The sequence below is a fragment of the Phoca vitulina genome, unplaced genomic scaffold (genome assembly GCF_004348235.1).
Source record: "Phoca vitulina isolate PV1807 unplaced genomic scaffold, GSC_HSeal_1.0 scaffold47, whole genome shotgun sequence".
NCBI lineage: Eukaryota > Metazoa > Chordata > Mammalia > Carnivora > Phocidae > Phoca > Phoca vitulina.
In genome coordinates, this window is record NW_022589750.1 from 9,787,234 (window position 1) to 9,812,458 (window position 25,225).

Genomic DNA, 25,225 nt, shown 5'->3' on the forward strand with positions numbered 1-25,225 from the left:
AAGATTCTCGGGCCGAGAGCGGGCAGTCTCCCTTCTTCTCTCCTGTGGGTGGGGCCGGCCACCTAAGACACCAGGGAACCAGGGCCTCCCACGATGTCTCAAGAGCCACGGGCACGCACAGTGCACTAGGGTCTGAATGCACCGGGCATCCCGCGTCTGTTCAAGTTCACCTGAACTCTGTCTCCTCAACCTTGGCGCCCTCGCCGCCTCTGGTTTCCAGGCCCGGTCTGGGCTCATCACAGCTCTGTAGCACCCCGTGTCAGCCCTGAACGGTCACTCGCCCAGGTGACCGCAGTCCCAGCAAGAGGGCTGTCAATGCGAGGAGGCGGAAAAGCCATCGGGACCCCAGTCCTTTCCGGAAACTTCCAGTAATGCCGCCGGCAAGAGCAGCTCAGTGGGGACCACGGCCTAACGAGGAATAAAAGACGAGAAGGTGCTAGTTGGAATGGAGGCTTAGGCATTCTGACAAAGGAGGAACAGTAAACGTCACTGGGAAAAATTCACAATCAGACCGAAACAAAATATATTTATTAGAAATATTACACAGTCATACATCATACACTTCTCCATGTTAATAGTTAAATACATCCATGTTGGCATGTCACGTCCTGGATGTGCTCTCTGTAGAAACGGGGCCACAGATGTATCAACTGCATCCAACTAATGTAGTTAAAATTAGGGAGCTACGGAGGATGTTCCAGACTTAGCCAAAGTCTAACCTGGGTCAAGAAAAGTGAAACACCCAGGGAGCTTGGGCAAAGGAGATATTAAAAATACTTTTTTAAAAAGGTAGCTAAGCTCTATATCTCTTACTGCACGTCCTCGGTGGCTCATCTCAAAATGGCACGCAAGCTTGGGAATGGGAGAAGCTGCAGCTGGATTTGGCAAGTGGTTGTGCAGAGAAGGGCCCGAGTCCCCTCTTTCCACAGGCCAGTGGGACACCCGCCCTCCACCCCCCCCATGGGGAAGTGGGAGAAGAAGCTTCAGAGAAATGGCCAGTGTTGTCTGGGGGAAGAGAATCCTGCAGATATTCGTCACCTCCAGATGGCTAATTGCTTTGGGATGCTTCAGATGGTCTCAACAAAAGCTCCAAAACAATAGCTGAATGAAGAACGAAAACCAGAGACTAACCTCATTTCTGAAGCGAGAAGGAATAGGACAAGAGAAGTGGGTGTTTGCCGGGTTCCTCAAAACAAGAACCCTGGGGAGCAGGGCCATGGTGCTAGCCCTCAGCCAACAGAGCTCCTGTCCATGGAAGATCTCACAATGATGAAAACCATGGACTTCTCTCTAGGTCTTTAAAAAACTCCATTCTTTTGGGTCTGGCATTTTGCATCTATCTTTTCTAGAAGAACAATGCATTAAAAAAAGGGGGGGGGATCTGCAGAACCACTGCATGACTTTAAATGACTACTGGCTGAAGGGAGATGAGAACAAAAGTGGATATTGCAAGCCTCAGGACAGAAAACTGGAAATGGTACAATTGGCTGACACGACCTTGTTTTCTCAATTGATCAATTTTCCACGTTCACCTTGTGCTTGGAGCGCTCTGGCTAAAAATGGATCTGAAAACCCCATCCTGTGGCCCAGCCCCAGGGCCCGGACAGCATCCCCCTCACCACCAGGTCCCCTAAGTGCTGGAAGGCCTGGTCCTGCAGCCCAGCCACCTTCGGTCCCTCTCCCGGGACCCGGCAGGGCCAGACGGGCCCCTAACACCACTTGTGTTTCTATGAGCAGGACACATGCTTCCCCTTCTAGAAGCATGCCCACTGGCAAAGAAAATGGTAGCCAAGGAGCTTCTTTGAGTTATGAAAATAAATGGCACATGACCTTTCTTTTATAGAACATTTCTTTCCTTCTTTTTCCCCTAAAGGGAGCAGGCTCAGCGTAGGGCGAGGGGAAAGAGCACCACGACCAACACTGCATAGACACTGCTTGGCTGAGAGCTGGATCATCTGACTCATTTACAGTAATCACTGAAAACAGGGTGCCAATAATGCTGAACACCCCCTCCAGGTATCCCAAGCACCTCAACTGCCTCTCCCACACAAACCCTGCAGTAAATCCAGATTAAACACATCGACCGACAGCTCAACCCAACTCCTCGGGATATTACCTTCCCCCACTGCAATGGACAGCAAGGCAGAAGCTCCGGGGTAATGAAAACTCATCAGTTATGTCAACAAAAGACAGATGCGTGAAGCAACACAACGGGAGTACTTTCCATTTGGATATGTGCATCAGGAAGGAGTAAATTAAATTTGTTCAGACTGTGCCTCTGACTCCCATGTGAAAACAAAGGAGCCACTGAGTGGGGGGGGTCACCTTTACCAAACTGCCCAGCCCCAAGCTGTGCTCACGGCCCCACCCTGGGGAACGAGATCAAAGGCGGTCTCTCCTCTCAGGGGTTGTCAGGGGAACTCTGAAAATATACAGACTAGATCCCCGCTCCCGTTGTTCCAGATGCTCTGATTCAACGGATGGGGCAGGCCAAGGTGTGTGCTTTGAACCAGCTCCCCGGAAGGTTCTGAGCTGGAGCCACAAAGGAGAACCCTCAGCAGGCGATGGGTGGAGGCTTGAGAAGGAGGGATGGACCCTCCGCAGAGCCCAGCAGCCGCCTCTCCCGAGGTGGTCCGGAGGGAGGGGCTAACACATGCCTCTTCCGGGACAGGGCCTGGGCCGCCAAGCAGCCATCCCGTAACTGCCAGTGACAGAGGATAGTGCAGCCCTGTGGCGCTGACGAGTCACCTGACTGCCCGGAGGAGCCACACCTTCATGGGCTACACAACGTGCATCCCCGTGCCCACCATGAGCACCTGCCTGGGTGCTCACTTGCACTTCTGAGCCCCCTCTCCCCCCGGGGCTGTTCTGGCGGGGGCTCTGCTGTCGGCCCTCACAAGAGAGCAGACGTGGAATCCCTGCCCACCCCTCAGGGCTGGCTTTGGCCCTGCAAATGCGAAGGGCCTGATGGGGCACTAAAACCCAAGTCCAGAGTTGAAATAGTGTTTACATTTGCTGTCTGCCTGGTATCCCCAGACATACACACCTCTTCGGCCTGCGTGTGCAAACACACGAAGACCTGGGTGGGCAAGTGAGGACCGTTCTGCACCGGGCCGAATGTGTGTGGGCTTTCATGAAGGGCAATGGGAATGAAGCGGGGGGGACGACGACACACAAAGGGAGGGGGCGACAGTGGCTGACGTCTCCCTTTCAGCACGGAGGTTCTGAGCGTGAGCGCGTGCAAGCACACAGATGCACACTTCTGTCTGCGGACCACCCCACGGGGGGACACCGCAGCCAGTCACCCAGGGGCTGCTTTGTATTCTCACACCTCTTCTCCTCCATCCAGAGATTCCAATCAGTGACAGCGAGATCTAAAAAGCATGATCAAGTTCTAGGTGTCACAACTGTTGTCTAGCACGCAAGCACATTTCCCCAAAAAGAAGCGCTCGTGGGTTTCCAGGCGGTGCGAGACCGAAATGTTTGTCTTTTTGCATTTTGCTGTGTGTTTCTTTTTTGGAGGGGGTGGGCGGTGGCAAGGGCAGAGTTCTTCTAAAGGCAGGAGCCCGGGTTTTTAGTGAAAAGATGACTGCTTTGGAAGTGCTGTTGGTGGTGGATCTCGGCAGCTCACGGGTGAAGTTGCACCGCGTGACCCGAGATGTCCTACTGGGTTCTCGTGGAGGGAGCCTGGGCTGAAGGACGGAGGCCCATGCAGGGAGCAAAGCTTCCCCAGCTGACGCTCCAAATGCATCTGGATTTAAAGCGGGTGCGCGGCGGAACCCCGCTCCGTTTCTTGTTTGCGTGTTGGTCCCCCTGGATGGAGCGCTGTGGGCGGTGGTGGATGGAGCAGGGCCTGTGGAAAGTGACCAGGTGCTTCGAGGACCAGCTGCAGGCCGGGGTGGGCGGCGTCTCTCGGGCCCTTGGGCTTTACGTCTCAAAGTACTTGTAGATCTGGGCCACGTACTGCATCACGCTCTGCCAGTCGGGCCGGTCTGTGTACAGCATCTCACTGAGCTCCTGCAGGAGAAAAGAAGAGGTCACGCTGGGGACACCACAGACCGGCCCCCACCTTCCCACAAAGGGGCTCGGCTCCAGGTTGGGGCTGGTGTTGCCTAGAAACCCTCCTCCACCTGCTTGAACAGAAGGTGTAGGCAACACTGAAGTGCTGTTAAATGTGATTTAAGTTAAAAGAGAAGTTTTTTATTCCTATTTAATCAGGAGATGCCATCCCTTAAAAAAAATTTTTTTTAAAGATTTTATTTATTTGAGAGAGGATAGTGAGAGAGAGCATGAGGGGGGAGGGGCAGAGGGAGAGGGAGAAGCAGACTCCCCGCTGAGCAGGGAGCCCGACGTGGGGCTGGGTCCCAGGACACCAGGATCACAACCCAAGCTGAAGGGAGATGCTTAACCGACTGAGCCACCAGGGCATCCCGAGATACTGTCCCCTTTAAAAAACATTAGGCATGACTTCCTGCCCCTTTCATCTTAATAACATGACAGCATTAAAAAAATTTTGTAAAGAGAAAGTCATCCATAACTCCATTATCATAGGATGATTTCCATTTTTCTAAGTTATACTGGAATGTGCACCTATGTTCTCCCACACTTCCATCACGTGGACGTACTAGCGTGTGCTCTGTGCTTTTATTTTATTATTTTTTTAGGGGGGTGGTGGGAGGGGCAGAAGGAGAGGGAGAGAGAGAATCTCAAGCAGGCTCGATCCCAGGAGCCTGAGATCATGACCTGAGCTCAAATCGAGAGTCAGACGCTCAAGCGACTGAGCCGCCCAGGCGCCCCTATGGCTTTTCTTTTCTTTTTCTTTTTAAATTAATTTATTTATTTGTCAGAGAGAGAGAGCACAAGCAGGGGGAGTGACAGGCAGAGGGAGAAGCAGACTCCCCACTGAGCAAGTAGCCCGATGCAGGACTCAATCCCAGGACCCTGGGACCACGACCTGAGCTGAAGGCAGACGCCTAACCGACTGAGCCGCCCAGGTGTCCCCCCTTTGTGCTTTTTCACTTAACGTTCTCCATACACAACTTGACAAGTGAATGTACTGTGTCGCTGGCTGTCACGGCAGTTAAGGCTCACAGTCCAAGGAACGGCTGCCCCACAATCAACATGACATCTAATGCAACGTGTAGCCTGTGTTCACTTCTTCACATTACAGACTTGGCAGTAAGCATCTTTGTGGCGTGTTGTTGAATTCATGGCTTGAGATGAATTCTCACGAGTGGGATGACCACAAAAGCCCTGAACCAACTGAACATGCAACCACTGTCTTATCAGGATTAAGTGTTAGACCATTTAACGTTTGTTGTTGTTGTTGCTCTTTCTCCCCTAGTTTCGTAGGTGATCAGCAAGGAGACAGTGGAGACCAGAGCATGACAGGCAGGAGGGCTGGCTGCTCTCTATCAAGCAGCCAGTCAACTGTTCCCAAAATGTCTGCCGCTGAACGTATTAAATAATTCACTTGGGGATTGAATTTGGATTCTTTTGTGTTCACGAGAGAACAGTAGGAAAGGACTCTGATGTAAAGCCAGGAGCAGGGATGCGGTGGAAAAGCAAGGTTGAACTTACTTAGCATATCTGTTCTTGGGTGTGACAGAAATGTGACCTGTAACCGGCCATTTATTTTGTTTCCACGACACCTAAATATCTTTTATGAGTTTTGCTTCTTGATTGTGCTGAAAAAATGACCAGCCTAGCACTGGCAAGGATGTGTCTTCTGTCTCGGAGAGGACGCGGGAGTCCGATCAATATTCACAGCTCTACTCAGACTATCTCATCATGCCTGAATCTGACAACAGTAACATTAAAACCATTTTGGTCCATTGTCAACATCACACCCAAACACATTTGAAGAAATACTATAGCGTGTTTCAGGAGGAGGGAGCGTATGCTGCCTGTCCCCAAATCTGAGGCTGCATGACATTTATGTGTATTAGTAGCTGAAAACCTTTCAAGATAGAAAGAACCAGGCCCAGATGGTTTCACTGGAAAATTCTGCCAAATACTCAAGGAAGAAATAATACCAATTCTACACATTCTCTTCCAGAAAACAGAAGAGGAGGCACACCTCCTCACTCATTCTGTGAAGCCAGAGTGCTGAACACTCCCTGTCTCCCATGAATAATAAAAAAAAAAAATCTTAAAAAAATAAGAAAAACGTATTTTTCCTCTACCTTACTTTAAGAATACAGTATGTAATATACAAAACATAAAAAAATATTTGTTAATCGATTGTTTACATTATCAGTAAAGCTTCTGCTCAACAGTAGGATATTAGCAAAGTTTCTGGGGAGTCAACAGTTATACAGAGATTTTCGACAGCCTGGGGGGGTTGGTGCCCCCAGCCTCTGCGCAACAAGGTCAACTGTACATTCCTTAATTAAAAAATATTTTATTGCTAAAAAATGCTAACCATCATTTAAGCTTTCAGCAAGGTGTGATCACTGATGACACAGCACCATCACAAATAAAATAATAATAAATTTATTATAAATAATAATTCCAAGAATTACCAAAATGTGACACAGAGACACAAAGTGAACACGTGCTGTTGGCAAAATGGAGGTGATAGACTTGCGTGATGCAGGGTTGCCACACAAAAAATGCAGTATCTGTGAAGCTCAATACAGTGAAACATGAGTGGGGTATGCCTGTTTACAGAATTCAACAACTATTCATGATAAAAACTCCCCCAAAGCTAGAAAAATAGAAGGGTATTTCTTTTACCTAATAAAAGATAACATACAAAAACCAACAGCTGACCTCAAACTTAATGGTGAGGGACTGAACACTTTCCCACTAAGATCAGGAGAAAAGAACAAGGCAAGCATGTCTTCCCTCGCCTTTCCTACTCAACACTGTACCAGAAGTTCTAGCTAATGCAATAAGGCAAGAAAAAGAAACAAAAGGCATACAGACTGGAAAGGCAGGACTAAACCTGTCTTTATTTGCAGACAACATGTAAAAAACTCCAGTCCACCAAAAAACCCATTGGAACTAATATGCAAGTCTAGCAAGATCTCAGTCAATAGCTTTCCTATTATATGCCATCAATGAATAACTGAAATGGGAAACCAAACCAAACCATTTAAATGGCATTAAATTTTAAAAAAGGATATATATGCAAAAAACTTGTTTATAAAACACTATATGCAGAAAACTACAAAGCAATGATGGAAAAAATCAAGATGCTCTAAATAAATGGAGAGTAATGTATGTTCATGGATAGGAAGACTGAGTATTGACAAAAATGTCAATTCTTCCCAGTCTGATCTATGGATACAACACAATCCCAATCAAAATCCCGGCAAGCTTTTTTTTTTGGGGGGGGGGGTAAATATTGACAAACTGATTCTATAATTTATAAAGCAAAGGTACTAGGACAACCAAAGAAATTCTAAAAAGAAGAATAAGGTTGGAAGACTTGATTTCATGATCTATCAAGTTGTATGAATCAGGACAGTGTGGTATTGACCAAGTGACAGACGCTCAGATCATGTTATATCTATTTTACCACAATAAGAATAATTGAAAAAAAAAAAAGATAAGGCTTCCTGCCCTTGGGAGCTCATGGTCTTGGGGGGATGGAGATAAGTCCTAATCAGATAAATTACAGCATAATGCTGCATGAGCTATATAGTACTATGAGTAAATTGTGCATTTAAGAGCCCAAAAGGTGGGCATGGCTGTCCTGGATGCAGGGTCACGGAAGAGGTAATTGGAGAAGGCCTGCCTGCTTGACTCTTGCCTGTGCTATTCACTAATGTGTGACCTGCACCTGCCTCAGTGTCCCACCTACAGGAGCATCTGTCTCCTGTAAAAAGGAACTGCACCTGCCTCAGTGTCCCACCTACAGGAGCATCTGTCTCCACAGGATTCTTGAGAGGGCTCAATGAGTCAACACATGGAAAATGCCTGGGGGCGCCTGGTGGCTCAGTTGGTTAAGTGTCCGACTCCTAATTTCAGCTTAGGTCATGATCTCAGGGTTGCAAGATCGAGTCCTGCGTCGGGCTCTGTGCTCAGCACGGAGTCTGCTTCTCTCTCTCTTTCTCCCTCTCTCTCTTCCCCTCCCCCTGCTTGCATGTGCTTGCTCTCTCTAAATAAATAAATAAAATCTTAAAAAACAACAAAAAAAGAAAATGCTTGGCACATAGTCAACACGAAAAAATATTTTTCATACTATTAAACTCAAATCAACTCTAAGTAGCCTTCATAAAGTTTGTACAGCAGAGCAAGCTCAGTTATGCCTAAGGAATCATTCTGATGCCCTCTTAAAATCCAGAGTTGTAAAGACCTCCCCGTCCTGATCTCTGTGTGTGGTGACTGTTCGGTGGCTTACTGCGCAAGCAACACCCTCACAGACTGTATGATTCAGTACGAGGGTGTTCCCTTCACCAGGATAGAAACACACCAACGCTCGGAGGACACACATTCTGGCTGTTCTTCCGGTAACGTCCATGATGTCACCTGTCCTCCTCTCTCACCAATTCTTTCTGTGAGGAGTTGCTCACACTTGTGATATGATGGGCTAAACCTCTCTGTCACACTGTGGCTGAAAAGGAATGCATTCTAAAATTGGGAGAACATGTCAAGCTTTCATTTAAAAAATAATCTCATCCTTGCTAATATGCCACACCCAGAAACCTGTATTTACTTGGATCTACACCTGTAAGTGAATTTTTTCCCCTCACTAATCTTCCAACAGACTTTGATCAAAGACCTGGGGTTATTACTGCTGCCAGTTCTGACTGTATATATTTCAGAAGTATCCTGTGTAATTAAGAACTATTTTTCAATCCACATCAAGGTACGGCAAAGCAAATCTCATAATGTAGGAAGTTTCTGTTTTGTTGATGGCACAAGTTAGTTAAATTGCTCACAAATATCCCTAAATGCTTTTGAGATTAATTATTATGCTTGTCTCACAGTATCTCCTCACAGACATCTGTAAAAATGAAACTGCTGGCTCTGACAATTGGTTCAACAAGATGATCTCATTCCTAGCTTTCACTAACTCCTGCCTTATGTCAGATAAAATATAGGGAAAAAACGTTAAATTAAAAAAGAAGCAAATGTTAGCTGTTAACACGACAAAGAAAAACATCTTCTGTGTATACTATTGTCTACCAAGTTCTCATTTTTTTCTTGGATTCCTTACGTTTAATTATCTGTTGTTACTTGTTAGCTGTTCAGTGTTTCAGAAGGGAAGATAAATCAGGCTCTTTTTACTCCATCTTGGCCAGACATGTGTGTCACCTCCTTTCTAAATTCTCTAGCCTCTTATTTATGTGACAGGGACATCTGTTTCTTAAAAAGTTTCATAGAATTTGGACTTACTGGGATTTTTTGCATGCATGACTACATTTTCAAACAATGAATTCGATTTCTTTAATGGATAAAGTTCTATTTCGTTTTGAGTGAGTTTTGGAGAAATATTTACATTTAGTATTTAAAGAAATATATTTACATTTCTTTAGAAAATTGCTCATTCTGTTTTAAACATATTGGTGTAACACTGTTCATAGTACCGACGTTTCTATGACAGCTGGACTTTTGCTTTTTCATTTCTCAGATTCCCCACATCCTCTTAGGGTTACCGACCTGTGGCTCACTGTGACTTCCATTTGGATTTTCCCAATCACTGATGAGACTGAACATCTTTTTAAATGTTTATGAGCCACTCATGGTTTGCCTATTCTAGCCTTTGATAATTTTCTACTAAGTTGTGTTTTTACTATTAGTTAGTAGAAATTATTTATAGATTATCTGTCTTCTCTTTACTTTTTATGCAGTTCTGTTATGATGTGTCTGGATAGGTATTTTGCATGATTCATCTTGTTTTAGGTTCAGTAAGAATCTATGGTCTTTCATCATTCTGGAAAAATTTCAGGCACCATTTCTTCAAATATTCTCTCTCCCATTCTTTCTTTCCTCTTCTTCTGGAATTCCCATTGGCCATGGGACTTAGAAATTGTCTGATTTTATCTTCCATTTGCTTAAGCTCTGCAACAGACACTATCAGTTGGTTAATCTAATAGTTATTCCCAACCTCTCTATCCCTTGTAGGCTTCCCGCTAAAGAGAATGGAGAATATAGGGCGCCTGGGTGGCTCAGTTGGTTAAGCGACTGCCTTCGGCTCAGGTCATAATCCTGGAGTCCCGGGATCGAGTCCCGCATCGGGCTCCCTGCTCAGCAGGGAGTCTGCTTCTCCCTCTGACCCTCCTCCCTCTCATGCTCTCTGTCTCTCATTCTCTCTCTCGCAAATAAATAAAATCTTAAAAAAAAAAAAAAAAGAGAATGGAGAATATAAATTGCTTACTTTCTCAAATTCCCTCACAGCTGGGGTGACCATGTAACAAGAGTACTGCCAATGAACTGAGGGGCTCTGGGAAGCCTTTTGATTTCCTTATCAAAGGGGGAAGATATGAGGCACTTGTTCTATCCTTTCCCCCTCCTTCCTGTCCAGCAGATGGGAGTGATGTCTGGAGCATGGCAGCCATGTTCAACCACAGAGGACATGGGGACAAAGAGCCAACAGATTAAAGATGGTGGAGTGTAGATAAGACACACTCTGGAGTCCTTGATTACAATACTGAACAGTGAACCAATCCTGAAACTACTTCTGGACTTCTCATTAAAAAAAATAAAATTAACAGCTTTATGGTTTAAGCAACTATTAGTTGGGTTTTCCATTTCTTGAATTTGTCTTTTTTTAAAAAAGATTTTATTTATTTATTTATTTGAGAGAGAGCACACACATGTACACGAGTGTGTGTGTGTGGGGGGGTAAGGGCAGAGGGGGTCTCATGACCCTGAGATCATGACCTGAGCCAAAATCAAGAGTTGAACGCCTGACAGACTGAACCACCCGGGCATCCCCCCATTTCTTGAATTTGAATACATACTAATACAATCCCTCTATTATATTTTCCACTTTTTAAATGTCTGTTTCATGTTCTGGATCATCTCCTTAGTTCTATTTTCCAGCTCAGTAGTTCTCTCTTCTGCTATATCTAATCAGTTTTTCAATCTGAGGGGCTTTTTTAATTTCTAATTTTTATTTCTACTAGTTTCATTTGATTCTTTTTCTAAATCTTTTTTTTAATAGTACCACGGTCCTTATGATTTTTATTTCCTCTTTTACCTCTTTAATATGTTTAAACATAGTCTTTTGTAGTCTCTTTCTTATTATTTTATTATCCCACATTCTGGTAGCTGATCCTCTTGTTTGCTCTATCTGCTGATTAGCTCAACTAGATCATTTTCTTGAGTGTTTTGTAATTTTGGATTGTGAATGTATTTTCAGTGGCCATTGTACCACTAGCCCAGAAACTCTGTGCCTCAGATAATATAAACTAGGGGCTTCTTGCAGCACAGATATAAATTTGAACTCCAAACCTCATCTGGCCCAGTTTTCTTTTCTTGCAGATTTTCCTTTTTTTGGCCACACACACACACACACACACACACACAATCTCAGGTGGAAACCAAGCTTCTGTATCACTTCCCTTGACTGGCGGGTAGAGCTGTTTATTTTCCCCTTCGCTAAGAAGAACATCATTTTGTGACCTTGGGTTTTGTGCAAGGGTCTCAGTACTGATGTTCTGTTTACGGGAGCTCAGCACCTTGTCTCTTGTTCCTGTGTGGGCATTAAATAAAACCTATACCCATGAGGGAGTCTTTTACTATGAGCCCTCTACCAGCACTCCCAGACCCACTTCTGAGGCTTGCCAGTCTTAGTTTATGCCTCGTGGCTCTGGTTTTCACTTCTCTTTGAATTTCTGACATCTGGCCATTTCCCATTCTTTCTTCTGACCACACCTATGTGTTGATATTTTTATAATTACATTTTATCCAGATTTCTAGGTGACTTGAACAACAGGGCTTTAATAATTCAGTCCACTGTGCTTCCAGATATGAAATTTATCCACAAGGAAATCTTTGAAAAAACTCTAAATCATATGTGGTTAGACAACTGGATTAAAAAAAAAAATTTTTTTTTGAAGTAGGCTCCACACCCAGTGCAGAGCCCAATGCGGGGCTTGAACTCACAGCCCTGAGAATTGAGACCTGAGCTGAGATCAAGAGTCAGATGCTGAACCGACTGAGCCACCCAGGTGCCCCAATAATATTTTCATATTTGGGATCATGAATAACAGATCTTTAGCAAATGGATTTTAATGTTCTGTAAGAAATTGTTCAGTAGATGGCATAAAGTTCTTTCTCCTATAAGTAGAATAAAGTATCACAAGGATATAAAATAGGATACTTACCAGGCTGGGTTTGATGCCTACACTTTCGGCTGCTTCAAATGCCAACAAGAGATTCCTTTTCTAGGTTAAAAGGACAGAGACTGGAATTATCAACTAAAAACACATAGCTTTTGAAAAAAATAAAAATAAATATAAAAATATATAGTTTTTGCCAGGAAAGAACACTAAATGACACTCCCATATAGATGATCTACTATTATAAAACACTTAAAATTTTAAGTCAAATATGCAAACAGGGTTTCAGTCCAAGGAAGAAAATGATTGACAGGTTAAATAATTAAAATGACATTATCGATTGATTCCTGACTATCAAAGATAAATATTTGTTAGTTCAGTTATTTTTTACTTTGCCACGATTTATGACATACACATTCTGTTGTGTATCAAGAGTTGTTTAATCACAGTGCTATATATACCATTTCCCCCTAGAATTCTAAAGGCACTGTTCCACATTTAGCCCGAATTTGCAGCTTCTTCTTGAGACTCTTTCTGGCTCTTCTGATGTTTCCTCACCTGGATGAACTTAAGGATCACTTAATCCTGCCTCCTCCCCTCCATGGTTCATTTGAGAGTCATTAGGATAACATCAAAATTTAATTAGATTGGTATATTAAGTTTAATCAAGAAAGTCATGTTCCTGTAAGTAATATTCACGTTTTATGTTCCCCAGTAGAATTTCTTGATTTTATGCATTTGGATTTTACGCATTTGGATTTGATAAATAATTTTATCCCTTTTTCCATTTCCGCATGGCCTCCACCCTCTGTCCTTGGGTGCACATTTGCTTCCTGAAGGTGGGTGGCCCCCACCCTGAGACTGAAGCAAACTCTCTGCCCTAGGTACTAGGTCACAGAAAAAGAGAAAGACGAGGCTGTGCACGTTTTCTCCCAGGCTGTGGTCGAGGCCTGGGAAAGCTGTTGATCTGTGGTCATCTTGCCCAAGCCACCAGCCCTCTTCCTCCAAATAAAGGGAAATTTATGGGCATGAACTGGAAACCTTATGCTTGTTTCCGTAACACTGCTCTCTGTTCTGCTGAGACAGGAGCTCTAAGTTGGCTCCTGGCTTCCTTTAATTGAGCCCAAACTTGCGGCAGCCATCTCCTATTTTGTGCTTATTTTAAAGTCCCTTTTGATTAGTTTTGAGGGGGAAGGGGGGACTGTAAGCCAGTTTTTCGGCTACCATTATTCCAGAAGTCATGGCATTTGATATGCAATGCCAACTTGTTTTCTAAAATGCTACCCCTGGGGCACCTGGCTGGCTTAGTTGGTGGAGCATGGGACTCTTAATCTCAGGGTCGTGAGTTCAAGCCCCATACTGGGCATGGAGCCTACTTAAAAAAAAATAAATAGAAGGCTGCACCAATTTTCAATTCCAGCAATAGTGTGTAAGTGTCCATTTTCTCACACTTTTACCTGCATAGACTATTATGACCAAGCACTGTTGCCTAATTCTTTCATTGCAACGGTGTCAGGCCCCCACAAGGCCAGGGGGTGGGGGGTGGAGAAAGCTGCCACTTACAGGGAGCAGGGGGGAGTGTGCCCAGGGCGGAACCGAGAGGTTCCCAGAGCCCTTCCAGCCCCAGGATAGCATTAGCCCCTGGTAGAGATCTTGGTGTTGGCCTCACTAGCAGCGCATCTCACCTAAAACTGACGGCAGAAAGCATCCCACGTCCAGAAAATTTCTCCTCTCACGTTAAAATTTTGTTTCAGACACTGACACGAAAACACTCCGTTCTATCACCTGAATCTGAGTAGCCTATGTGGAAGTTTCATGGGCTGACAAATACGCTTTCTGTTGAAAAAAATGCCCAAACCTTCCACTGACTGTAACTCACATCTCTTTAATGTCTTTGAAGACGTCCTTGTTAGTTTTATCAGAAAGTCCCTATTTAACACTGATGTCCAACCGACTTGGTTTCATTACATCCGTCTGGGTAGATGGAACAGCTCATGATTTCTGAACTTCCCGGGCTATCATTAATCTCACAGACCCGCAGTCTTCCACAATCTGACTTGGGTGCTCCCTGAAAACAGCATCCTAGATTAGAGGGAAGACATTCAACCCTACATGTAGAGACCACGGGCCCCTGTACCACAAGGACAACGGGAAGTGAGTAAATGGTGGTGTCTGGGTGTTGCATGTTTCCAAATGTGCAGCCAGTGACCAGGGCAGCTGGGCCGTGAGGTGTGTGGGAACCATGGAGACCCATGGCAAGACACCACACTTTCATAAGGAAGCAGCGCTCATGATTCAAAGTGTGAAAGCAAACACTTTTAGGTTCGTTATTTTCCAACAGATCCAGAGTGATTTGAGGACGAAGAGCCTAGGTGTGTTTTGCATGAGAGCAGACAAACATTTCACACCTTCAGGAAGATTCCTGTTTTAGATAGGGTGTGCATAAGCGCGGAGACTTCTATTTACGATAGTTTTAGTGAGGTCCTCCTCCGATGATTCTGAATTGTTTTATGCCCACTCTTGACTCAATTATCTTCATAATATCACATGGAAAAGACAGAGGCTGCAAAGCGAAGAGAAGGGACACGGAGGTCACTGCTGGAGGTGGGCTCTGTCTGCGAGGGGCTCGATGCACAGGCTGTGGGTACCCCACATGGCCCCAGCTTGTCTCCTCCTTTCTGGCTGCTCCACTCTGGTTCCCTTTGCTGGGTCACTCTCTCCCTAGACGACAAGCATTGGAGTCAAGGTTCCTTAGCCTTCTCTCTATGCCTCTGTGATATTGTGATTTATAGCAAGAAATATACATTTGGTCTTTGTCCACAGTTCCTGGCACAGGGCTCCTAAAACCCTTATCATTTCCCATATAAGAGCTATAGGGGCATACTTTGTTATGATCTTTGGTTTTTGTCCTCAGTTCCAGAAAATGGCTTCAGAACAACAAAGTTGAAATAGATGTCTTCTGTTACTCGTAACAAACCTCTTTCTTTTTTTTTTTAAAGACTGCAACATCTCTTTTTTTTTTTTTAAGATTTTATTTATTTATTTGAGAGAGAGAGAAGGAGAGACAGTGAGAGAGTACAAGTGGGAAGGAGAGGGAGAAGCAGGCTCCCTACTAAGCAGGGAGCCCGATGTGGGGCTCGATCCCAGGACTCTGGGATCATGACCTGAGCCGAAGGCAGACGCTCAACCAACTGAGCCCCCCAGGCGCCCCAACAAACCTCTTTCAACCACACCTGAGTTTATGTTAAAGAGGTGATTTTTCAAAAAACCCCAGATAACCTAAGGATGGGGGCTGGCTGCTAGGGGAACCAGCCATGTGATTAGAAGGTTGGAACTTTCAGGCCCATATCCCCTGACCCCAACCTCGGGGAGGGGAGACAGACTGGAGACTGAGTTCAATCACCGATAGCCAATGGTTTAATCAATCGTGCCTATGTAAGGAAGCCTCCATTAAGCTCAAAAGGATGGGGTTCAGAAAATGTGTGTTGGGAGGGTGGTGCACTCCAAGGTCCAAGGGGACAGAAGCTCTTGTGCTCGGGACCCTTTTGGACCTCACCCTAGGGGTCTCCTCATCTGGCTGGTCATTAGTGTCCTTCAATATCCTTTGTAATAAACTGGTAACCTAGTAAGTACTGTTTTCCTGAGTTCTGTGAGCCACTCTAGCAAATTAATTAAACCTAAGGAAGGGGCCACGGGAACCTCCGGTTTAGTCGGTCAGTCAGAAGCAAGGTGACAACTACATGGTCACCGGGGTCTGAAGTGAAGGGCACAGTCTTGTGGGACCGAGCCCTTAACCTGTGGGACCTGATGCTCGTTCCAGGCGGACAGTGTCAGAACTGAGTCACACTTGAGGATACTCAGCTGGTGTTGCAGAACTGCCCAGTATGGGCAAAACCCGCCATCTGTTTACAGAAGTATCAGAAGTGAAACGCTGGGAGCAGAGTGGATACAGACGAGTTTCTCTTCAGAGCTTCCCTTAGGACCTAGGACCGAGGTGATCTCCACTCTCGTGGCTTTAAATACCATCTCTACCCGCCCTGTTGGAGACAATAGCTACACCTGACACGTGGCTATTTAAATCAAAAGTAATTAAGATTAATAATTCAATTTTCCAATCATTGAAAGCCACATTCATTAACGGCCCATGGCTACCATGTTGGATAGCGCAAATGTAGAACTTTTCCATCATTTTGATTCACTTAGGCAGCCCTTACCTACTCCCTGATGACTCCCGAATCTGCCTTCCAGCTCTGATCTCCCCTCTGAATTCCACATTTATTATCCAACCACCTGCCTGACATTGCACGCTGCATACTTTAGGAACATCTCCCACTTAACATGATTAAGAACAGAACAGCTTTTCTGGTTTTGTTTTCCAAATGTTTAATGCTCCTGTCCAGCCTGCTTCACGGACTACCAACAAAGCACCACGCACAAATTTTCCGTCTTGAGATTTTTATACGCTCTGTGATGGTTAATTCTATGTATCGACGTGGCTAGGTCATGGTACCAAATGTTTGGCCAAACATTATTCCAGACGTTTCTGTGAAGGTATTTTTAAGATGAGATTAACATTTAAATCGGCAGACTCTGGGTAAAGCACATCACCCACCATAGCATTAGGCCTTAATAGAAAAAGCCTGATCTCCCTCGAAGACGAGGGAATTCTGCCAGCAAACTGCCTTCAGATCCAAACCGTGGCATTCAACTTTCTTGCACACACACACACCCTATTACTTCTGTTTCTCTGGAGAACCCTGACTAACACTGCAGAAAATTAAATCACTCCGTTCAGTTATTATCACCATCAGTGCCATGACCATGCACTGGGCTTTATAATCAAAACAGAACTTTCCAGCATTTCTATTCCTTCCCCATCTTGGAAAATGACCTGTCAGGCTAGACATGCCTCTCCTTCCTCGTGTCCTCCCCCACAACCAACCAGTTACTAAGTCCAGCGGATTCTACATCTAAGACCTATTCTGAATCTATCTCCATCTTTCTATCCACGATGCTACCGCCCCCGCCGCAGCTAATGGCTGGAGTCAGGGACGCTAAGCCCTCACATTGATGACTGCAGGGGCCTCCCATTTGGTAGCACCTCACCCATTCTTGTTCCTTTCCCAGTTCTTTTTCTCACATAACAGCGAGAAAGATCTTTCAGAAACACGAATCGTGTGTCTCCACCATTTAGAATCCTTCAATGACTTCCCACTGAGTTTAGAGCAAGAGGCAGATTTCTTTCCAGAGCCCTCTGTGGAAGGCCTGCAGGGTCTGGCCCCATCTGGCCCCCAGGACCATCACAGGCCACTCTTCCCCGCTCACTGCACTCCGGCCAGTGGGCCCTCCTCCACGTTCCCCGACCACACCCAGGTGTTTTCTTGGTCAGGCTGCTCCCTTGCTCTGGAAAGCTCCCCCTAGCTCTTTGTATTACTGGCTCCTGGTTCGTTCTGAAGAGTATCGCCTCTCAGAGAAGCCTTCTCAGCCTTCCTGATCTAAATTAGGAAACCTGTTCACTCCCATAGCATGAGGTTTCTCTCATAGCTCTTCTGCAATTTATTTATTTATAACATTACCTGTTACAGGTTTACTCACTTATGGACCTGTCTCTCTACTTTAGAGGGCAAAGAACAGGTCTACTTTGTTCACTGTTGTCTTTATTACTGTGCACGATGCTTGGCAAGTAATACTTGTGGAGAGAATGAGCGCAGGGCTGAGAACAGCATTTTCCAAAGTACGCTCTGTGGAATATGATTTTGTAGGATGTTCTAGGTCAGGGTTTGGCAAACTATAGCCCGCAGACCAAATCGGGCCCACAGCCTCTTTGTGTAAATAAAGTTTTTTTGGAACACAGCATGCCCATCCGTTTTGTCTCGGGCCACTTGGGCACTATTATGGTAGATGAGTAGCTGTGACAGAGACCTGTGGACCCACAAAGTCCACTATTTGGCCCTTAACAGGAAAATTTGCCAACTCTTGTAGGTAATTGTATTAAAAAATTCTGTGGATCTGATATATGTAGGGTTAAACAGAGTCACACGGGTTTCTTTCATGTTTCTTTCATGTTCCTGAAGTCTTTACTGTGCTAATGAGCACTGTGAATCTCTAAGAATGTGACATAATATACAGTTTCCCAAGCTTATCTGAGCAGCGAGATCCTTTTGTTGGTGCTTCTGGTTCTTTTAGAAAAGACTGAAAATGCTGGCCAAGGTCTTAAAGCCACGAAGGTAAAATTTCATCAAGGCTTTCTCTCAAAAAATGGGGGACAGTCACAGTAAACTGGTCTTCACTCCATTTTTCCAGGCCACAAGGGCAACTGAGAAGCATTTACCAAGGGTAATACACTCAGTAGCTATGTCTGCCTGGTACCAATATCCTGATTTCCACCTGGAGTCTATAAACACCACCCCATCTGGATGTACAGTATTATAGGAATTCCCCCTGCATGTTCTAGAGGATAACCAGGGGTGACTGGGCAGGTGACTTACTTTCTCCTGACTGTTCAGCTCCTGATATGGGATGTGGGCAGGCAGGTAGGTATGAAGGAGAGCACAAAAGGCCAAGCCATCACTCCAGCTGCTGCTGAAATTGGTGATATCAATGTTCTGTAGGGGGGGAAAAGCAGCATTAATCTCCAAACTGTGCAAGGGCAGAGAATACGAACGAGACTATGGGAAGATGGGTATCCACCTCTGGGTTTGCAGGAAGGCCGGATGAGAAACCACCCAAGACTGCCGGGAGTCCATTTAATTTTGGTACCAGCAATGGCCCGGTGTCACCCCAATCCACTCACAGAATCGCATGAAAAAAAGCCTTAAGGGCTCCCAACCCTGGTGAATTTCTGCCTACCCGGTGGTACGTGAAAAGCTCCGAGACATCTTATTCTCAAATCCACCCACTCAATTAGCTTTCTTTTAGCTTTCTTTCTTTTTTAAAGATTTATTTATTTGAGAGAGAGAGAATGAGAGAGAGAGCACATGAGAGGAGGGAGGGTCAGAGGGAGAAGCAGACTCCCCGCTGAGCAGGGAGCCCGATGCAGGACTCGATCCTGGGACTCCAGGACCATGACCTGAGCCAAAGGCAGTCGCTTAACCGACTGAGCTACCCAGGCGCCCTCAATTAGCTTTCTATGTCCCAGCATTTCCCAGATTTATCTGGTCAAGGAGGAATCCTCATCATGATCGTCATGACGTATGACCCCAATTAACAACAGGTAGACCAAGACAAACCAAGATCTTAAAAACCTAGATGGCCTCTAGCGATGAGGTAGGTCAAATGGCTCGTTTTATAGGAAAGACATGGAGGAGGTGGTGTCCACACGTCACACACATTGTACCTGGATGATGGACACTCCGGCAGGCCAAGTCCCCACCCTGTGGCCCTTTCTAGCAAACCTCTTCTGGCTTCTAGCCAGAGTCCAGGGTGACCCAGGTGGACCCTAGAACGTCCCCCCCAAAGCGCTGCCTTTCAGGAATGTCGGATTCTCCAGCCTGCTTTGCAATTACGTCTACCTGGGGGAAGGATCTCTGGCTGAGAGCAACACACAACCATAATAATGCCTTTTCGTTCTGGTTTTCATGACTCAAGCACAACCAGATTTTAAGAGCTGCTAAGCATCCGTGTTACATAAAAGTCTGAGAATGCCCCGTCTCCGTTTTCCGCCTGAATGTGCACGAGCTGGGCCTCCTGGTAAACTGATCATTTGCATTCTTGGCTTCAAAAAGTCTCCCTGGAGACTCTGGAGCTACCTGATGGGGCCTGGATGCTGCTTCAGAAATGGGAAACACTGTAATTTTATATTTTCTCAAGAGGTCTGCATGTTAAAAAAGAAGAGGAAAGACACAGGCGGGGGCCATGCCCTGTCCGGTTCACTCGAAGTCTCAGGCACTAGAACCAGATGCTCATCGGCTCATCGGGCCCTGGGAAGTGGGCGCAAGGAGCGGGCTGGGCCAGCCTTCGGAAAACCAGTGCTTGTGGACACGGAGTCCCCTTTCTTTGGCACGTAGAGGTCGTCTGAGACCCTGTCTCCCAACCCATCTCTCACGGTACCTGTGACCTGGCAGAAGGAAAGCCGGACTTTCTTTCCAGGGACCGCTTGCTGATGGTTATTGTTCATGCTCAGCACTAGGGCATCTGTGAAAACGGGACAAGCACGCACCACACCTGGCAGTGTTCGCTCCGAAAGGCAACGTCGATGTACAGCTCATTTCATCGTCAAAGGAAACTGAGGCCGGAAGCAGTGGTGTTTCCGTCAGAAAGGCCACATTTTAAATAGAAAGCCAAACATTCAATGAAAGACCAGGATGTAAGTCCCTGAAATATGAGTGCCGGGACATATCAAGCTCCAAAAATGGGGGCAGTGAGGGCGGTAAAATTCATTGAGTGTCTACAATGTGCCTGGTGCTGGGCAGTTCCTTATTTAATTCTCAGAATGACAATACATCGTAAGTAGCGCTGTACCCATTTCACAGATGAGGAAGCCAAAGCAGGAAGAAATATCACTGGGGCCAGAGTTAGGGGCAAATTGCAGTTCTGCCCGACAGCAAAGCACATCATGTTTGCTGTCCTTCCTTCCTTTTTTTTTCTTTCTTTTTTTTCTTCCTCCTCCTCTGCCTTCCTTCATAAATTTACTTCATGCCTAAAGTTTTTAAGTTTTGAGAAATCTTTCATTTCCTAAAACGTGAGAACATTTTACCCACTTATCTCCTGTACCATTTTTTTTTTAATGATACAAAATGCCATTTTCCTTCATCTGCACGATCTTCAGAAGCATTCTGAGAGGCCAGACAGACCCAAAGGGGTGACGAGGCCATCCGTCTCACAAAACCAAGAAAGTGCCCAGTATTTCAGCTAACTGAGTGTCACCTAGGAGCAGTTTTGGAGTTTAAAGATTTTATTTATTTATTTGAGACTGAGAGCGAGAGAGCACAGAGGGAGAGGAAGAGGGAGAAGCAGGTTTGCCGCTGAGCAGAGATCCCGACGTGGGGCTCGATCCCACGACACTGAAATCATGACCTGAGCTGAAGGCAGATGCTTAACTGACCGAGCCACCCAGGCGTCCCCACAGGAGCAGCTTCTGATCTATAAGTATAAATGAGCAACAGGTTGAGACTATAAAATCTGGTTGGAAAAAATCAGTCTAAACGACTCACAACGTCAGGAGAGCTCAGACGGCCCGGAAGCTTCTAGACAGACGGCAGCTCGCGGGCCTTTCCAGAAACGTGAAGCACACTGTAAAGCAGACCCTGGCGCTTCAGCCGCAAGACCACACCAACACTACACAAGAAATAGGAGCAGGGCCCTATCTTTAAAAAAAAAAAAAAGGGAATTATGGAAATTCCAAATCTAGGCAGGTTGTCAAATCCAACATCCAGGTCAGGAAATGCTTCTTTCATGTAACCCACAGCCACCATGTTTAAGACGTGGAGTTCTTCTGACACTGGAAGAGATGGATGACAACCAGCTGTGATCTGCAGCATTATACTCATTCCAAGAACATGTGGCTATCAAGTAAAAACTTTACCCTTCTTAGGATAAAGTGGAACAGCTCAATTCTAGTTCCCTGAATGTCATTTGAAATCCTAATTCCATTGGAACGACAAGAGCATCAACAACCCCCAAGTCAGCACAGCTGGTTGAACAACTGAAAACGTGCGTACGTTTATGATACCTCACGTAAGAGGATGCAAAGGACTCTACACATCTCAGTGGTGGCTTTGTAGCGATGGTTAATACAAAAGCAGTCCATTTCTGCTCATTGAGGTATCTTTTTGTGAGCTGTATGATATAACTTAGTGCATGAGGAGTTAGCTGAGGTGGGGTGCCACACTTTAAGGCAGAGTGTGTGGGTCCCAGCGAAATGGGCTAAGACACAGTACGGTTGTGGCCACCTGCGGGGGAGGACGAGGTAGCCACGGCAGAAAGGGGCTCACGTGGACTGGACCAATGCACTGGGTAACAGGCAGAAAGACAACAGTTTCTTGGGCATGGCTAGCTGGCCAATCCTAGGAACCCCAGGAACCAAGCGAGGACTAATTCCAGGTCCTACCCCTAAAATGTGGGTGAAAACTTTTATTTTTGGTTAGGGATGATCAGGATTGGCTTGGCCTTGGATGGGGGGAGGTGGCTCTTGCTGAGCTTGTGGGTTATAGTCCTCAATGCTCACAGATGAACCTCTAACTTAGGACAAAAACGGAGGCTAATAATACAAACACCCCCAAGGGGTGTTAGTTAATATCTTCCTTCTCCCAATTATCATTCAGCTGAATTCTTAGGGGTTCATCAAAAGAATAAGAGGAAAAACAGAAAATGATCAACAAGGCATTCTACAAGGCATATCGTCAGTTATTTTCCTTGTTATTTACTCCTGAATAAAATCAAGTAGGATAATTGTTATCTTTAACTGGAAGTTAGTAACGGGCCAGGAGCAGACAGAGGATTGTGGGAGTGCTAGCAGTGCTGTTTCTAGACCTGGATGCTAACTGCATGGGTACCTTCGTGTTGTGAAATTTCATGGAATGGTACACTTGCATGTTCTATCTCAGTAAGAAAGGGAGGGAGGGAGGGAAGAAGGAAAGCAGAAAAGAAAGATGGACTGATCCTCTTAAGGGACTGCACTGTGGCTGTTAAAAAAGAGAGTGAACTTTTTGGATTTTATGTCCTATAAGAGTTACCGAGGGGGAAAAGAGCAACAAAGAAACTTCTTGCTGATTATTTCCCCAAGGGAAATGGTAATTACTCATTGCAAATTATCTTTAACTTTCTCTGGGATATAAATACGTTAGAGATATTTCTGAGTGGAAAAGAAATCTGGGGAAAGGAAGTCTCACATATACACATATATGGCACATGGTATCAGATATACATACATATATATATATATATATATATATATATATATATGGTAACATTCCAAGCACCTCCAAAACAGGTTAAGTTTCTATAGAAGAAAATTTTGTAAGATACGGAATTTTGTCTTCAGTGCAGCAAAAGTCATTTGAGAAAAGTGAATACACTGAAGAGTATTTACATGAGAAGCTAAGCTAACTTCAGCGACTATCCAAGAATATTCCCTTGAGTGGCCGAGACTGTAGACAAATAAAGCTCTACAGGGGTGAATGTGGAGGTAGCACTTGTAAATAACATGGGGGGACAAAAGCAAAGCAAAACCCAGCAATCTACAGCACTTGCTTCTAGAAGGTTCATTCCATTTGCCTTTTGTTGCCTGGAAACACCAGGGCTTGGTGAAAACATCAAGTGCTGGAGAGAGAAGCTGCAGAGTGCACGCTGAAATGGGTCCCGTGCTCAATTCCGCGGAGGCTGCAGCTGGATTCTATAGTTGTCTGACCTCAATCCCACCACTTCATCTTTTCTGAGGCTCTCTAGCTTCCTCCATTAGATTTCTGTGAATGGGTTGACTCTGTGTGCACTAAACTCAGAAGTCTAAAAAAAAAGTTAAAAAGAGAAAAACCCCAAAGCTTCCGGGAAGAAGTCAGGAGACCGATAAGAAAATGTAGTCTGTTGGTCTAGGAAGACAGTAGAGTAGAATCCTCAGTGGACACACCAAGGATGCAGACTACATCCAGAGCACCTCCCTCTGCAAATGACCCAAAAACCAACAGAACAGCTCTTCCCCAGCTAAAGATGGAAGGAAAAGCCACATGGAGAAGGGTAGGAGGGGCAGAGACATGGTCGGGAACCAACCCTCCAGTGCAGGGACCTACAAGTGGGGGGCAGCATGTCACAGGCATGGAGATCCTCTCTGAGGAGTGAGGGGATCAAGGGCCACATCAGGTAGCCCCCCACCACCCTGGTAAGATGAACTCCCATAACGTCTGGCTTTAAACATCAGTGGGACTTAAATCTGGGAGAGCCCAAGGGCTACAGGAAACTGAGACTTAATGAGGAACTCAAAGATAAAATTAAAAAAAAAAATACCTGGAAACAAGTGAAAATGGAAACAAAATGGTTCAAAATTTTGGGGATGGGGCAAAAGCAGTTGTAATAGGGCAGTGTATAGCAATACGGGTCTACTTCAAGAAACAAGAAAAATTTCACATGAACAATCTAACCTTATGTCGAATTAGAAACTAGAAAAAGGAGAACAAACAAAGCCCAAAGTTGGTAGAAGGAAAGAAATAATAAAGATTAGAGAGGAAATAAATAAAATGGAGACAGAAAAATAGAAAAGATCAATGAACTAAGAGCTAGTTCTTTGAAAAGATAAACAAAATTGGTAAATCTTTAACGAGATGCATCAAGAAAAAAGAGGAATAAAATCAGAAATGAAAGAGAAATTACAACCAACCCCACAAAAACAAAGAATTAAAAAAAACTACTATGAAAAATTATATGCCAACAAAGGAGAAACAGATAAATTCCTAGAAACATACAATCTTCCAAAACTGAGTCAGAAAGAAATAGAAAGTCTGAACAGACTAATTATGAGTAATGAAACTGAATCAGTAATTAAAAAAAAAAAAAAACAACTACCAACAAACAGAAGTCCAGGACAGGATGGCTTCACAGGTAAGTTCTATGAACCATTTATTTTTATTTATTTTTTTAAAAGATTTATTTATTTATTTTAGAGAGAGAGAGAGAGAGAGAGAGAGAGAGAGAGACCGTCCGTGCCCACGAATTGGGGATGGGGCAGTGGGAGAGAGAGAGAATCTCAAGCAGACTATGGCTGAGCATGGAGCCGATGTGGGGCTCGATCTCACCACCATGAGATCCCTACCTGAGCCGAAACCAAGAGTTGGATGCTTAACCTACTGCACCACCCAGTTGCCCCTCTATGAAACACTTAAGAGTTAATACCTATTCTTCCCAAACCATTCCAAAAATTTGAAGAGGAAGGAATGCTTCCAAATGCATTTCACGAGGCCAGTATTACCCTGATACCAAAACCAGACAAAGACACTACAGAAAAGAAAATTATAAGTCAATATCCCTGATAAACATAGATGCAAAAATCCTCAACAAAA

At 45.0% G+C, this 25,225-nt stretch overlaps 1 protein-coding gene across 7 annotated transcripts in view; it reads right to left on the reverse strand.

The window, feature by feature from the left end:
- Window positions 1–469: 469 nt before the first annotated feature.
- The window catches only part of SPECC1 (sperm antigen with calponin homology and coiled-coil domains 1), a 268,987-nt gene continuing 244,231 nt past the window's right edge, over window positions 470–25,225 (reverse strand). For 6 of the 7 annotated variants that reach the window (XM_032431932.1, XM_032431934.1, XM_032431931.1 and 3 more), the window contains 3 exons: window positions 18,728–18,844; window positions 12,285–12,344; window positions 470–4,017 (listed from right to left, as the gene is read on the reverse strand). In XM_032431932.1, the coding sequence (XP_032287823.1) occupies window positions 3,928–4,017; window positions 12,285–12,344; window positions 18,728–18,844 (267 nt within the window). In that variant the 3' untranslated portion in view covers window positions 470–3,927. Of the gene's footprint in view, window positions 4,018–12,284; window positions 12,345–13,584; window positions 14,961–18,727; window positions 18,845–25,225 lie in introns of those variants that run through there. The other variant, XM_032431936.1, reaches the window with a different exon arrangement.